This window comes from Dioscorea cayenensis, chromosome 19 (genome assembly GCF_009730915.1).
Source record: "Dioscorea cayenensis subsp. rotundata cultivar TDr96_F1 chromosome 19, TDr96_F1_v2_PseudoChromosome.rev07_lg8_w22 25.fasta, whole genome shotgun sequence".
In the NCBI taxonomy this organism is placed as follows: Eukaryota; Viridiplantae; Streptophyta; class Magnoliopsida; order Dioscoreales; family Dioscoreaceae; genus Dioscorea; species Dioscorea cayenensis.
In genome coordinates this window covers 10890923-10907773 of record NC_052489.1, presented here as the reverse complement: position 1 = coordinate 10907773, position 16851 = coordinate 10890923, and the positions used below count along the sequence as shown (strand labels likewise).

The 16851-nt window shown below is 35.7% G+C and overlaps 1 protein-coding gene across 4 annotated transcripts; it reads left to right on the top strand.

Annotated features, from left to right (window-relative positions):
* The first annotated feature begins 5793 nt into the window (after positions 1–5793).
* On the top strand, positions 5794–11358 carry LOC120249438 (putative disease resistance protein RGA1). 4 transcript variants are annotated; one of them, XR_005532842.1, is made up of 4 exons: positions 5794–9245; positions 10367–10498; positions 10982–11169; positions 11260–11358. XR_005532842.1 is itself a non-coding variant. In XM_039257946.1 (2 exons), the coding sequence occupies exon 1, from the start codon at positions 6075–6077 to the stop codon at positions 9234–9236; it is 3162 nt and encodes a 1053-aa protein (XP_039113880.1). In that variant the 5' UTR covers positions 5794–6074; the 3' UTR covers positions 9237–9245; positions 10367–10687. The 4 variants fall into 4 exon arrangements, 1 of the variants encoding a protein (XP_039113880.1); XR_005532840.1 differs by having other exon boundaries at positions 10982–11358; XR_005532841.1 differs by lacking the exons at positions 10982–11169; positions 11260–11358 and adding an exon at positions 10699–10974.
* Positions 11359–16851: the final 5493 nt, after the last annotated feature.

The following is a 16851-nucleotide window of genomic DNA, read 5'->3' as shown; positions in this document are numbered from 1 at the left end:
CTTATGGGTTATATGTGTGTATTTATATAGATGTACACATTATCATTGTTAATCTTCTTTTTTATGTTTTTGTTGTATTTAAGGTATGCCAAGGAGAAAGACTAACACAAATGCTACTGATGGGAATGCCATGTGTCTATGGAATTTTAATATGGATGATGCTTTAGTTGATGCATATTTGCATCAACAAACAATGGGAAATAGAATTGGTGGCACCTTCACGACACATGCATTAGAAAACATTGTCAATGAATTGAAGGGGAAATTTCCAGATAAACCAATAGATAAGGAAAGGGCTCAAAACCGCATGAAAAATATGAAAAGAGCGTTTACTAAATGCTATGATGTATTCAAGAATGGGATGAGTGGATCCGCTTGGAATCCAACAAAGGAGATGTGCAGTGGCGGTGCCACGACTCGTCAGAGGGTGTGGCAAAAGTTGACGGAAAAAAATTTCCAGCCGTCGAATAAACATTCCGACCGGTCAACAAAAAATTTGGCATACAAACATGAAACATAAATACATAAAAAACATATCAAAAGTTAATTGATCCATTCAATAACAAGAAAGTCAAATTAATTCAAAAAAACTTCATTATTATACACAAGTACATGAATAACAACTAATTTTTCCTAACCAATGGAGTACTCCGAGCACCGGAACCTTTGAGAGGTTTCAAATAGTTTTTGCGAGATGCCAACTTTTGAAACCGTTGCATAATTCTCCCTTTGGTTTTGGTATTGCTCAACCTTAGTTCTTGCAAATGTGTGTGGGCTTTCCGGACCTCCTTCATGAGCAATAAAATTTTGCATGCCATTTTTCCAATTACTATACCCAACTTCTGTAAAAGCATTGTTGGCACCTTTATTGCTATTATTGACTTTATTGGGAAACAAGTAGCAATATAAACATAATGCTTTATCTTTGGAAACGCTATACTCTAGCCAAGCAAATCTTTTAAACCAATTAGGGAGAAACCTCCTTTTATTAGTTTGAGGAAATTGATGCCCAACTGGCTGACAAGGCCTTTTAGCTAAGTATCTCCTTCTCAATGCATCCCTCATCTTTAAGGGAAAGCTATCAATTGGATTTCTCAAGCCCGAATCACTAACTATATCATTATCGGAAACTTCTACCTCTACACGAGGTCTTTTTCCACTAGCTTGGTCAATAGGAGTTTCATTATTCGTTGTTGATGGTTCGGGAGTTGATGAAGGACTCGGGTTTATTGGCATGAAATACTTTTTTATTTTTGTAATTCCTATTAATAACAATAACAATTTACAATCAATGCATTTAAATAAACAAATCAAAGATCATAAGCATGCAAACAGATGTAAAACCTCCAAGAATCTGCTGGTGAAGTCAATTGACAAAATATTACATGAAAAACTAGAAGTCAAAAAATCAAAAACAACATATCTAGTGATGGAATTCTAAAAAAAAAACAATTAAACAAACACTTACCAATATGGCCAATCTTTCTATGTGCAAAGCCAAATCTTGATATCAAATCCAGGAGATGAGATTTTTCTAAAAAACAAACATAATGAGTCAATGCCAAATCTCTAAATGGTTGCCTTTCATTCTAATAATGCATGAGTACAAAATATAAGGAGACAAGTTACTACAATCACAAAGTGGTAATAGCCTAATAGGCTAATAGCTCATATGTGATATGATTGACCCTATGAGGCATTTCTACAAACATGTGATGTGCTATGCTAGCACCAGTTAGTGATGACTGATCCACATGGACCACATAACATAAATCCAATTAGTAATTAGCCTTATTTATAGCATAACTTCTTGCCATCAATAGATAGATATGGAGAAAAAATAGTTCATTAATTATCCTATAAGCTAAACCATCACAAAGTAGAAATGAATGGTGCCATGCATATGCTGCTGCTAGCCTGCTACTAGCCTACCACTCGTGACTCTACACGACTGTCAGCTGTGATTGAAGCAAAAGTGAATTTGCAGATGAATTGATGAAGAGAAGCTGAGTTGCAGTTACCGCTGCTGTCCTGGTGTCTTTAGTTTTGATTAGAAGGGTAATACAGCCTTTTCAAGTGTTTGAATGGTCGTTTTGTTCGTTGAGTTGTGACCGGGAATCAATCAAGGGTTGTGATGAATTTGATCAAGTGGAATGGCATTAGTTTGACGCAGCTACTGAAAAGAGAATGAAGAGAAGCATGGATGGCTGAGATTAAATCATCATGGATGGATAGCTTTAGTTCGAGGCAAGGCAAGTGGATGGATGAAGAGCGGTGGAGCTGGTCTGGTACAGACGTGTGGAGTAATGACTCAGCCTTTTTTAGTTTCATTTTGGTGATCAAAGTTTGTTTAATATAAAGTTAGAGAACAGTTAGTTAATTTTTTTTATGTGTTTTATTGTTCTTCCTGAGTTTTTCTCAAGTTTTTTATGAGATAGCTCTCTTTGTCGAATTTTCCTGGTTTGTAGAGAGAGAATTTCATTTTGATGTGAATAAGAGACTTGTTTCTCATGAAGTCTAGATGCTATATAGTGATTATCAGACCCCGTCTGCTGCACAACTCAATCCTCAGGTTTTTTTTCCAGCGGAGGGTGTGGCCGATGTCCCTCCTTGCCACACCCCGGCGCCGCCACTGGAGATGTGGGAAGCAGAGCCTGAAGTATGGCAACACTTAATTGAAGTAAGTTTTTTGTTTTTTTTTGTTTTTATTAAATTTTTTAGTACAAGTAATGAAAGTTAATATTCATATTATAAGATGTAATCTTCTTACCATTGCTCTATATATAGGCCAAACCAGAAGCTGCTGAGTGGATGAATAAAAGTATCAGAAATTATGACAAGTTAGTTCAACTCTATGGATAAGACAGAGCAACTGGATAACATGCTGAGACTGCATCAGAAATGAGACAAAGAAGAGCTCAAAATTCAACGAATACATCTGGTGGACCTCATTCAGGGAACACAATTGATGACATTGACTTCATGGTTTCCCAAAACACAGCAAACTTAGAAAATTTGGGAGAGAATGAACCTGAATTTGCGGAGGAAGCATCTCCTGAAGCTCCAATGTCTTCCAAGTCCAAGAAGGCTAAAAGGTCCAATAGTCGTGATGATGTTACTGTGTTATATACGGGGATGGACTCAATATCGAATGCGATTGTTCAATCAACAACTGCAATAGTCCAAGTATCTAACTCAGTGTTGGGTGTGACCACCCAAATTTTGAATAAACTTGGTCAAAACCCGGATCCAATTAAAGCATCTGATGTGTGGGCAACACTACTAAATTTAGGGTTCTCACAACCTTTTCTAAACCAAGCTTATTTATTTCTCATGAAGGATCCGAAGATGTTGGAAGCTATAATGGGATGTTCAGATGAACATCGTAAGTCTTTATTGTTGATTTCAATGGGCTATGATCAAGAACCACACGATTGAAAAAAATGAAAGGTAAATTATTAAACATTGGTGGAAAATTTTGTGTATATCTCAATATCATTCATATTACTAGTTATAATCTTCATTATTTGTAACAGGACTGAATGGGTAAACAACATGGGAGTTTGCTTCATGCTTATGGATCTTGGGGATGATGATGATGATGAATGATGAACTAGTATTTCACTGTTTTGGGTATTATGTTTAGTTTCTTTCTTTGTTATTGTTTTTGTTATCATGTATGGGACATGTTGTTTTTGTGTATTATGTGTTTAATGTTTGGGACATGTATGGGACATGTATGGGAGTTTCACTGTTTTGGTTATTTTGTTTTGGTTTAATGGAAATAGGAAAGGTTTGGGATGGAGAAAGAAATATTAAAAATATTTATAAATATTGCGATTTTTTCCTCAATGCCATTTATTTGAGTAAATATATTTTCGTACTCATGTTGAATGAGATATTAAGAAGGGTTTGGAATAGAGAATGTGATATTAAGAATATTTATTTATTATTATTTTTTATATAATTGTGGAGAATGAGATGTTTGTTTCTCTTTTACTTGTTGTCATGTAGTGTTGTAAAAAACTTTTTGTAAATGAAACATTAAAAATTTTTGGTATATATGATACACCTTTTAATAGTGAAGCATTCATGAACAACATATAATTGTGAAGAGTCTCTACCAATATTAATTAATTTTAAACTATAAAAGAATATTAATTAATATAATAATATTAATTAATATAGCAATAATTAATGGAGATATTTATGTAAATAAGGAGAGAATCATGTAAGTTTCATTTAATTGTAAATGAATTTACAATTTTTGTCTTTCAACATAGGGGTAGTTTGGTAATATTGCTATAAAACCTTACCTCCAATTACCTTCAACCAAACACAACAAGGTTTCAAAACCTCCATTTACCTTACCTTGCCCCAAACATGAAAAGGTTTAAAAACCTCCTTTTACCTCCCATTACTTTACCTTACCTTACTTTATAAAACCTCCCAAAACCTTCATCCAAGCAAAGCCTAAGGATCCAAACCCTAGCCCTAATTCTAAGGACGCGACGTGTTCAAAGAATAATGGTGATGCCACTATGACAGGGGGTATAGAAAGGAGCAAGAAGCTAGCGAGGAAGAAGGTTGGAGGGAACATGAGAAAGAAAGTGCCCACCTTGGAGGCCATTAATGTGAAGGGGATCAATATAAATGAGGTAGCAAGAAGGGGTCCAGAAGTGAAAAGTATGACCAAGGACAATGTGGAGTTTCATATAGATTTAGATTCCCTAGAGCAGTTGCTGGAGAATTTGCAGAACCTCCCTTTCCTTAAGGATGATGAGTTCTCCATTCGAACTGATTAGTAAACTGTTGTTATTGCTACCAAACTGTGAGCTTGTTGTTGTATGATTAATAGATTAAGTTGCTATTTTCACTAATATCTGTATTAGTAGTTCACGGGGCAATGCTTTGTCACTCCTTCATAATATAAGGATTGTTATTGCAGCAAAAGTTTGATTAAATCAGTGTGACCTACCATTGGTAGGTTTGGGTGTTTTGAGTTTGCAGCTTGCTTAGTGGAAGAGAAGGTTTTTTGTAATTTGCGAACATAGCATTAGTTACAAAGGTATGGCATTAGTTTTAACTTCTTGTTTGCTTGATTGGTATTTCTATTTTGGAGGTCATGATTGCATTTTGCAAAATCACTGCTCTGATATTTTGATGAAATGTTGCATTGGCCCATTTCGCAAAGTCATCTCTTTGGTATTTTATACAAATATATGTATTGGGAACTAAAGGCCGTGGATGTATCGGAAAAGCTCCATCTTCACAAGTGGGAGCTTCACACATGATTGTTGGTGATGAGAGAGCTTCGCCAGAGTCAGGTTGGTCATGGGATTTTTAGAGAATTAGCGTTAGATTTGGATATAATGTTTTGGATTCGAATCCGTTTTATATATTTTATTATTACTTTTTTTTTCTTTTTTTTAGTTTTTTAAATTTTTTTAATATTAAATAGACCACATCAGTAAATTTTAATAGAGATTAACTCCCATTAATGAGTGGACTAAGATTTTCTAGATTTGATAGATATAAAAATAAGAAAGGTGAATATTATATTAAAGAGACTAGAGCTGATTTCAAATAATAGATGGACTATTTTGATAATCCACACCAGCCCAACCTCCCACTGACTTCCTTGAAGCTTCCCTCCAATTACATAAAAGTTATTTTTATTTTTATTTTTTTTAATTTTTTTAAATGAATATAGACTTCTTTTTTGCAAAAAGAGCTACAAGTAGCTAAAGGAAAGGAAAAACAAAACAGAAATTAAAAGGAGAAGTTCGAAAAAGAGCAGAGGTCGTCAAGCCAGCGCGGGCGAACACGGCCCTGCGCAAAGAGAGAAATCTGCTGGTTGAGGCTGCCGAAGTGGGCAAGGCTGTCGGCCACACAATTGAAGTCGCGAGAAACGTGTTCCCAGGAGAAGTCAGGCCATAGACTTGGAAGACTCGGAAGAGCAAGGGTTGACATTGTATTCTTTTTTCCATCAATGTATTATTATTAAAAAAAGTTGCAAGTAATACTTAGCTTCGAGAAATTGCTAGCCAAACAAGAAGAAAAAAAAAATTGCCATGGTTGTGGATGCATTTGGAGGAAAGCTTGTGGAGAGGTTGATCAACCTCGCCGAAGAGAAGGCCATCCTAGTTCTCGGAGTGAAGACCGAGCTCCACAAGCTCCGGCGAAGGATGGAGAAGATTACCCGTGTTCTCAAGGATGCAGAGAGGAGGAGAATCCAAGACCCTGCCATCAATGCTTGGGTCACTGAGCTCAAGCATTTCATGTATGATGCTGATGATCTGATTGATCTTTGCTTGATTCAAGGTAGTAAGCTCTTGGCAGATCAACCAAGCAAGTCCTATGATCTCAATTTTCAGTTCAAATTTCCATTTTTTCCTTGTTGTCATAGTGTGCCACTTCGATATGAGATTGCTAGCAGAGTTAAGAGACTGACTGGTAGGTTAGAGGAGATTTCAAAGGATAAGGAGTCATTCAATCTTGTTGAATATAAATTGAATACTTTGGATGTTGTTAGTGAGGTTGGTTCTCAACATAGTTCTGATTCATTGCCTGAACCTGACGTTGTTGGATGGGGGATTAGAGATGCAACTAGGAAACTTGTTGAGCTCTTGGTTGGTGAGGGTGAGCAAAAATGCCGGCTTTTTGCGATTGTCGGCATGGGAGGAATAGGAAAGACTACGCTTGCGCAGATTGTGTATGACAATTACAGCATACAGGATAGTTTTGTTCTTCGGTCTTGGGTTTCCGTTTCAAAACATTGTTCTTCAGAGGTTGAACTGCTGAAAGTGATCATAAGAAACATTGGAGGTAGTTATGGGGATGTAACAACAACCGGGGAGCTTAAACTAATTCTTAGAAGTGAGCTTGTTGGGAAGAGCTTTTTTCTTGTGTTGGATGATGTATGGCAGGCAAATGTATGGGTTGATTTGCTCAAAAATACGATACAGAGCGCAGCTGCTAAAGTTGGGATTTTGGTTACCACTAGAGATGAAAATATTGCTAAGAAAATGGGTGTAGTGCACATGCATAATGTTAGCAAATTGCCTGTTGATTCTGGTTGGGAGTTGCTTTGCAAGAAAGTTTTTGTCAATAGAGATGGAGCAGAAATGCATAAATTGAGGGATATAGGTATCCAAATCGTTACGAAATGTGATGGTCTTCCCCTCGCAATCAAGACCATTGCTGGTGTTCTAATCATGAAAAATCCAACTACTAGAGAATGGGAAAAGGTTCTTAATAGTGATGCTTGGACTGTTGGTGGGCTTCCGGAAGAACTTCAAGGAGCGTTATACTTGAGCTATGAGGACTTACCTTCTGCTCTGAAGCATTGTTTCCTCCACTGTTCTCTGATTCCTCCAGACCGTGCTCTCCGTCGGATTGACCTTGCTTATGAATGGATTGCTGAAGGTTACGTGCAAGCAAAAGGAAATGTATCTTTGGAGGAGGTCGCCGATGAGTATTACATGGAATTGATAAGGAGGAGTTTCTTGCAACCTGATCTTAATGATGATTATCTGAGTGAATGCACAATGCATGAATTGTTGCGAACTCTTGCTCAGTTTCTAGCATGTGATGAAAGCTTTTCAGGAGATCCACAAGAAGCAAATATCAACAGCTCAATGACAAAACTGCGCCGCCTTTCAATATCAAGTAGCAGAGAGATTGTGGGTCTTCCACCAGTGATTGTAAAACAGAATTGCCTTAGAACTCTGATGCTATTCAGTACCCCACCAAGTTTGGATATGCATATTCTTGGAAGACTCTCATATGTGCGGGTATTGATACTTAATGGAAAAAAGATTGATCGAGTCCCTGATAATATTGGAGAATTCATACACTTAAGGCTTCTGGATCTCAAATTCACAGGCATACATGAGTTGCCGGACTCTATAGGAAGCCTCACAAGCTTGGAGTTCTTGAATCTTGAAGATTGTGAATCTTTGCACACCATTCCTGAGAGCATCGCTAAATTATGCAACCTAAGGTGTCTTCGTCTTAAAGGTACTCCTCTGAGCCATGTGCCAAATGGAATAGGCAAGCTTGAACATCTCAGTTATTTAAACGGATTTGTCATTGGATCTGGTGGTGATGGAGAAAGGCCACAAGAGGGACACAACTTAGAAGAGCTGCAGTCACTCAAGAACCTCAGAATCCTTCATATAAGCAGTTTAGAGATGGCGTTGAGTGGGGCTTCTGTGCTTTCGAACAAACCTCACCTAAGACAATTAATGCTGCATTGCACGGTCAGAAATACTATACAGTTACACACTGTGCAGGAGACTAATAGAATTGAGCAAGTGTTTGATAAGTTATCTCCTCCATCATCCTTAGAGAAACTAGTCATTGATGGCTTCTTTGGTTCTAGGTATCCAAAGTGGATGTCCTCTACAATGATTAGTACTTCTCTCATCGATTTGACAATTTTGCACCTTATGAACTGTATCTCATGCCCCCAGCTTCCCCCGCTTGGCCAGCTGCCTGAATTGAATTATCTAAAAGTTGGCAATGCTTCTGCCATAGTATCTATTGGCAGTGAATTTTTTGGCAGTGGTGTGAAAGATGGAAATGGAAAACCTCAAACTGCATTTCCTAGCCTTGAGTACCTTATCTTTGATGATATGCCTAACTTGGAGGAATGGTCATTTAGTGGACAAAATAGTGAGGAATCAAGCAAGATGGTTACCTTTGGTCATCTCAGACAAGTCAGCCTTCACATTTGCCCAAAACTAAAAGCTCTGCCAAGAGGCTTAAATCAGGTGAACATGCATAGGTTGTACATTGAAGGTGCCCACAGCCTGACGACAGTGGAGAACTTTCCAAATCTAACTGAATGGCTGCAAGTCATTAACAATCATCGGCTTGCACAGGTTTCCAATCTTCCTGCTTTGAGAGCTCTGATTGTGCGTGATTGCCCCATGCTTCAGTGTGTGGAGAAGCTTGACTCTCTATTACGGCTACAGCTGATTGATACAATGAGCAGCAGTCTCCCAGAGTGGCTAATCACTTTTCTCCGAGAGCGACAGCAGGCTCATGATGATTGGTTCCAACTAGATTTGGATTGCACTGTCCAAGCATTAAAGGGATTTATTAAAGGTTGTCCAGGATGGTCTATCCTTGAGCAAGTGCCTCAGGTGGTGGCCTATGCAGAAAATAAAAGCAAGTATTTGTTATACACAAAGGAGCCATTTTCCTACAAAACGAACCTTGAAGATTGATGAATGCAGGTATGTCCATTTCCCATGTTTTTGCTGCTGACAGGTCTTCAGTTTTGTTGTCAGATTCAATTTGTTTTCCATTTGGAGAGATTATGCCTGATTCCCTTAGATGGTCGACAAATATATTAGAAGTATGATTTACACTTAACTGTTTCTTTTGAATGATGATTTTAGTAAGTGAGGCTCTCATTTTGAAACTAGAACGGTTGACTCTTATTCTTGTTCATACTTCATACTTCTTGTCCAAGGATGAAATTCAAGTGTTTTTAGTAGCCTTGCAGAGGATGGTTATAAATTGCTTCGATGTAAATGTTTAAAGATCAGAATGTTTTTGGCATTTTTTATGTTTAGCATCTGCCCAAGATGATATAGAAATGCCAGGTACTTGGATAGGAATACCTCTAGCTCAGACATAAGAAAACATGATTCTCACATCTTTACATTTATAATTGAAAAAGATAGTGGAATTTTATTAATTCACCATTTAATCAATGATGTAATCTATTATAAGTTCTTTCTAAAATCAACCATCATTAACTCTAGCAACCAATTTTATCTAACAAATTTCTTAGAGATGAGCAGAAAAAATTCCATACACCACAAAACTTGGAAAAATTAATGAGGCAACAAGAGAGAGTAAGGGCTTAGTCACAATTTTTGGATCTTTTCTGTGCATGCACAGTTGTTTGGACATTGAAGTGAAATCTGAAAAATCAAAAAACCCAATAAGCATTCTTCCTGGACGTTCTGCAGAATTTTTGCATGTCAATAATGCTCGATCAGTTAGAAATCTAGTAGAAATTTGAAGTTATGTTGCATAAATTGCTAGTTGCTTCCACTGCATGTTTATTACGTACAATTTAATGGGCCCAATTAAAGACATAGGTGATGGTATCATCAACTGCTGTAATTAAACTTCACCCGAGACACTTCAATCTTAGTATCTTAATTTTCATCAATGTTGGGTTATCATATTAATCAATGAATGACATTTGTGTTTCTTTTAATTATTCTATCACCAAATATATTCTAATTAGGAATCTATCTCTAAGTGCATAATGGCTGCAGTTGGTGTGGTGGGCGATAAGCCATTGAATCTGATAAATTTTTTCTTTTATTGTCTTTTACAGTTGTTGATTATGGAGGTGATGAAGAAGCCATCAGTGAGAAACGAAGTTCAAGAAAATGCTGTAGATGATAGTAACACGTGATTCCATCTCATGACAAGCATATTTCCAAGGCAAGGTTCTCCCTGCTAGACTGTGAGTGCTGTGATCCCTAATTTATCTCAAAGGAGAAGAAAACCATTTTCTAAAATGGATTGAACTGATAACTTCATTTAATTCATTAGGCTTGTGTTTTGATCATGAGTTCTTATTTTTAATTAACTTCAACAAATTCTGTAAGTTAATTGCATTGAAAGTTCATTGAGTGATTTATTTGAAACACTTCTGAATTGCAGATAAAAATTTCCGCTTCTTATGTTTGTGAATTCTCGCCATAAGATTTTCATCAGTTTACATAAGAGGGATAAATGCAAAGGTTGAAGTTTCACTTGTGTTACAATGGCAAAAAAGATGAGGAAAAAAAGAAAAGAAAAAAATGGTGGGCTTTAGTACTGATTCATAGATAATGCCTGATGGGAGCTTGCATGAGGACTAGCATTCTACTCTCAAGCATTGCTTTTTGTTTTATTCTCTTATCTCTCTTGCCAAAGTGCTTTATCCCCTTAATCTCATCTGCAGATGGATTGTTGAAGATTACAATAAAGCAATGGAAACAAACTGATTGAGTGGTGCAATGCTAGATTTGTTGTGAAGCCTTGCTCAGTTTATAGTATGTGACCACAGTTCCTAGTTCCCCGTTCGATGTCAAGCAGTAAAAAGGTTTTCCCCCTAATATGACTTTAGAGCAGAATTGCTTAAAAATTAAGGTATTTTTAACTTCCCTCCAAGTTTGGTTACATGTTTTCTTGGAAAACTTTCAGACTGCAGCTGTTGATCCTTTTTTCTTTTGGGTCAAGGGAGAGGTGTGCGTTAGCTGATCAACAAAAACAGTAAGAGGATGAAACAGAGCTTAGAAACTAAACCCATTTCTTGTGTATCCTCCTGCAGCTATTGTGGGATAGAGTAGAATTCCTTCTTCTAAAAGTAGCTAAACTGTTAGCAATAATATTCAATTTCACTTGGGATGATTTCTAGTTGCATGTCTGAGAACCAGGGAGAAACCTATTAATGTTCTGGATCAATTTAGCATTTCTCCACGTCACCCGAGCATCAGGACAGCCGATCATATCCAGTAAACACGCACAATCTGTTGAAACTAAATGTGGTCTTGAACTCCATTCACAGTAGTGAGCTAATGCATTTCAGCCTCAGCAATAAGACTTAGACTCCGCCACAACCAAAGAAGTACTTGCCAACACAACATATTTGAAATTAGCCACTACCACAAATCCAATTCTACTATTACAGGAGCTGCCAGTGCAGGATGCATCACAAAAATACTGACATGGTGCTGCTACAGATAGGTCATGGATGCTCCTACAGAAGCAGGTTTTGAGTTTTAAGTTAAGGGTCTGTTGGCAGTTCTTAGTGTCAGCTTTTGCTCTGTTTATCAACCAAAAAAAAGAAAAAAAGAAAATACTGATATGGACCATATAGAATGTGAGATGCAAGGCGCATCCCATGTTGGAAAATTTGCTGGAAATTTGGCCTCTGTTTATTAGAAACAAGATTACAACATGCTTTCCAAAAAGCTCAATTTCATTTAAACTCACATTCACATCAGTTACAATCAGAGACCAATTCCGGCTCCCATTACGCTTCCAGAGTAAATGAATGCTCCGCATTCTCCCACTCCAACCCACAAAAAAAGGCAAACAATGAGAGAACTCATATTACAAGCATAAAGATTATCATTATTGGGGACTCTTCCATGAAATACCTGAACCTTCCATAATGCATTTCAACCATTGCGAGAGTTAACATAAGCCTATCCATGATTAAGACATTTATAAAAGGCATGGGACCAATAATCAGCAACCACAACCAATGGTTTGGACCAAAAAAAAATTAATTGAAGCCAAAGCAATTCTGTTCCAATTCAGATGTGGTCCTAACAAAAGCTTTATATCATCAAGATCATATAAATCATAGTTAATAAAATCAGAGATAGATAGTGATTCCAAAGGAAGATGTATCTTAATATATATGTGTCACGCCCCGAACCCGGCTCGCGAGGCCCAGTGCGCTGACAAACGGCCACACACCAACCAAGCCGAGGCCAGTAGGCATGCAAGGCCTCAAAACCTGTTCTCAAAAATCACAAAAATCTAACAGAGAAGTGAAATCTAGAAACAAGAATAGAGTTCAACACTAAAAGAACAAAGTGTTTGCACAGTCAATACAGGTTTATTCAAATAAAACCTAGGCCCACAACAACTGGACTTATTACTTGCTAATAAAATCGGCGATGTCCCAACGATTCCTGCTAAGCTATTTGCCTCTCATCTCTACTCCTGATCTGAAAAAAAAAATATCAACAATATTCATGAGCTTGACAGTTCAGTAAGAACCCACTAAAAATATAGGGATCACTTATACAAAATCATAATTTATCAAATTGCAAAATCAACAAAACAAATTTATTTCACCTAACATAGATGTCAAAAAAATTAAGCATATAGGTCCCCCAAACAACTATTGGCAAAACAAAATCACAAAATTCATAGATTTACCCTCTGTGACCAGAGACAAAATTTAACAAAAGCCATATTTTTACCCTCGGTGACCCTGAGCCAAAATTATCAGAGGCCGTTATTCTTCACCGACGGAAATCGGTGGAAAACTATAGTTTCTAGAACAAAATACGTGTCGACACGGTCAGTGTTTAACCCCCAGTAACAGGGTTATTGCATAGTTAATTGGAGACTAGTTTCTATATCAAAGTACCTTATGTTCACAAAACAATGAACTAACAAAATTCAAAACAAACAAATTACAAAAAATTTGCAGCAATGTGATCCCATTTTTATCATATCAAAATAATCAAATTAATGGAATCCAAACCTGAATAGATAATCAAAATAATAATATTTGTTAATCCGAAATTAAATAAAATACCTAAAATCAGAAAATAGATAATCTGAAGTTAAATAAAATAAAATAATCATAAACTAAACAAATATTCTGAACTTTAAAAAAAAATTTAGATAACTTCAATTTGATGAGATGAATTAAAGATCCAGATTTTAAATATAATATCCGAAATTGAAAAGTTAAACTATCTGAATTTAACAAATGAAATAAAACTCAGGAATGATATAATCGGATGTTTAAATAAAGTACATAATAAATTCAAAGTTTAAATAAATCAACATTTAATAGTTCGAGAACTTTTTAAATAGATATTAAATCTTTTTGATAAATCCAAACCAAAATATCATATCATTGACGTGATATTTAAATGGATTTTAAAATAAATCTGAAAATAATAGTAAATAAATGATTTAAAATACTAATAAATAAAAACAGTGCTCTTCTCCAAAAATCCCAAATATTCAAAAACTAGAGTGTACACATATAATCAGATTTATATGTGGGATACTTACCTGATATTCGTTAAATTTTCAAAAATCGAAATTGACTCCCACTCAACTCTCCACACAAGAACCGATAGACATAAAATCAATTCAGTAATCCTAACTTTACAAGTAATCTAGGATTTTGGTTTTCAAGCATAACATACAGACACTCTATCAAGGAAGAGATACAGAACTAGTATGAACCTATTCTTATAAAGGATCAGGAAATAAACATTATTGGATAACATAAGACCTCAATTAAAACACTACACGTCCTAACCCAAACAGGACAGTGCAACAAGAAGATAATTAAACTGCTAAAACATTACTAATTAACCATTGAAAGATAATATATATATATATATATATATATACATGCACACACAACAGCATCCATATATACATATGTACATAGCACACACATACAGATACACCACACACATCCATCCGAAGTGAATGTCAGGATTTCTAACACCATAAAAAGGAAAACTTTGGTTTGATTAAAAGTCCAATTCTCCACAGTCATCAGATCCGTACTATCATAATGGCATACCAATCTAGTGAAACATCACTATATAACTTAAAGCACTTACATATACATCAACTTAGCCTCCATGTAAATAATGATTTATAAAAAAAATAAAATAAAATAAAATAAAACACGACCAGGACGAAACATGGAGAAGTAAAGCTTACATAAATTCACTGCACCACTAGCAAAAAACTATAAAGCCGTATTTTACATAAATTTTCAAAAATCCAAATTGACTCCCACTCAACTCTCCACACAAGAACCGATAGACATAAAATCAATTCAGTAATCCTAACTTTACAAGTAATCTAGGATTTTGGTTTTCAAGCATAACATATAGACACTCTATCAGGGAAGAGATACAGAACTAGTATGAACCTATTCTTATAAAGGATCAGGAAATAAATATTATTGGATAACATAAGTCCTCAATTAAAACACTGCACCTCCTAACCGAAATAGGACAGTGCATCAAGAAGATAATTAAACTGCTAAAACATTACTAATTAACCATTGAAAGATAATATATATATATATATATATATATATATATATATATATATATATATACTTATATATATACACACACACACAACAACATCCATATATACACATGTACACAGCACACACATACAGATACACCACACACATCCATCCGAAGTGAATGTCGGGATTTCTAACACCATAAAATGGAAAACTTTGGTTTGATTAAAAGTCCAATTCTCCACTGTCATCAGATCCGTACTATCATAATGGCATACCAATCTAGTGAAACATCACTATATAACTTGAAGCACTTACATATACATCAACTTAGCCTCCATGTAAATAACAATTTATAAAAAAATAAAATAAAATAAAATGAAACATGACCAGGACGAAACATGGAGAAGTAAAGCTTGCATAAATTCACTGCACCACTAGCAAAAAACTATAAAGCCGTATTTAACAGAGGAACTTAAAAGAACAGGAAGAACCTACATACAGAGAACCTCTAACATGCAACAACAAACAACACCCCCACACTACCCAACAAGACAACCCCAAGGTACAAAAATTAGGTGATAGTCTAACCTTGAATTTGGAAGTCGCTTGGATACTCGTTTGACAATCGTGACCAGGAGAACCTCTCGATTCTTCCACCACAACGCTATAGAAGTGATAGGGAGAAAATGTGAAGTTATCCCTTTTACTTAAATTTAAAGATTGCGCAGGTGGGAGGTTGCCTAAAACATCGGTGGATGGTTACTGAAAGGATAAGATAAAATTTTAAAAGAAACTAATTAAATTAAATTAAAAAAAACATGAAGATAATTTAATAAGAGTGGGGTCAACAAACTTTCCCCCCCTTCAAAAGAGTTTAGTCCTCTAAACTCTCACCTGCCCTTCAAAACAGGTACGGGTATTTCTCTCGCATCACTGACTCCAATTCTGAAGTAGCCTTACACTCTGTGTGATTGCTCCATTGAACCTTGACATAAGGAATGACCCGCCTTCTCAGAATTTGCTCCATTTAGATTTATTAACTGTAGTTGATGTGAGTTTTTTTTTGGAGTGAGCTGGCAAGTCCACTAGTAGTGTTAAGCAATAAAAAGATGAGTATGCTATTAAATCCCATAAGAAATTAAATATGTCAAACAAAGCCACTTCTAATGTTATTTATGAGATTAAATAAATTTTCCATACAGAGAAATTAAAATTCAGAAAATTCACGATTAAAGCTACAAAGAAGAAATATAACCGAACTTTTGAAAAAGATTCTTATATCGAATAAGTATTAGGGGTTGAATCCCTTTTGTGCTTTAAGAATGTTGGATGCTCAAAAAAAGTTGATTTGGTATGATTCCCTTCAAGCATTCCAACAGAGTAACATGCAACCCAAGGAATTAACTTAAACTTGCCCCTAGACCTCCAACAACCAAGCAACTCCTTTATCTGTGGAACTCTGTTATTTGATCTAATACACTCTATACCTAGAGAATCAAATTGAAGAATTTTAAATTAACCTTGATCCTTGGATTCCCTTTCTGAGTTGCTCTGACACCTTGGCAACTCTCTTCTTTTGGGTTATCCTATCTACTCCTTTCTACCTATTTTTAGAGAGTATTGATTCTTACAACCAGGAAACTCCCATATCTGGGTAATCTCCTTATCCAATCTATACTCTTAAATAATGTGTAATTAAAGAAGAAACTATCATAAACCTAGACCCTCATGTCAAAGTAAAGTAGGCTAGAATAGCTAGTTGTGATTGAAATTAAACCATTCATTCTAATGTAGTTCTAATCCTAAGATTCCACAACTAGCTAACTCTCTTAGTATATTCCTAAATGAACCTCTCTAACTCTCATTCCAAATTCTAGAATTCCCATATCCTAGCAATTTAGAAAACAATGGGAGATATCATTAAAGATCTTTGAATTCAAAATCAATTTGAAATCAAAGATTGAAACACTAGATCTTTAATTCCTAATGATCTAACACTCTCACAAACTAAC

Excerpts from the sequence above, each read along its gene's own strand:
- LOC120249438 (XM_039257946.1), top strand. The coding sequence starts at position 6,075 with ATGGTTGTGGATGCATTTGGAGGAAAGCTTGTGGAGAGGTTGATCAAC.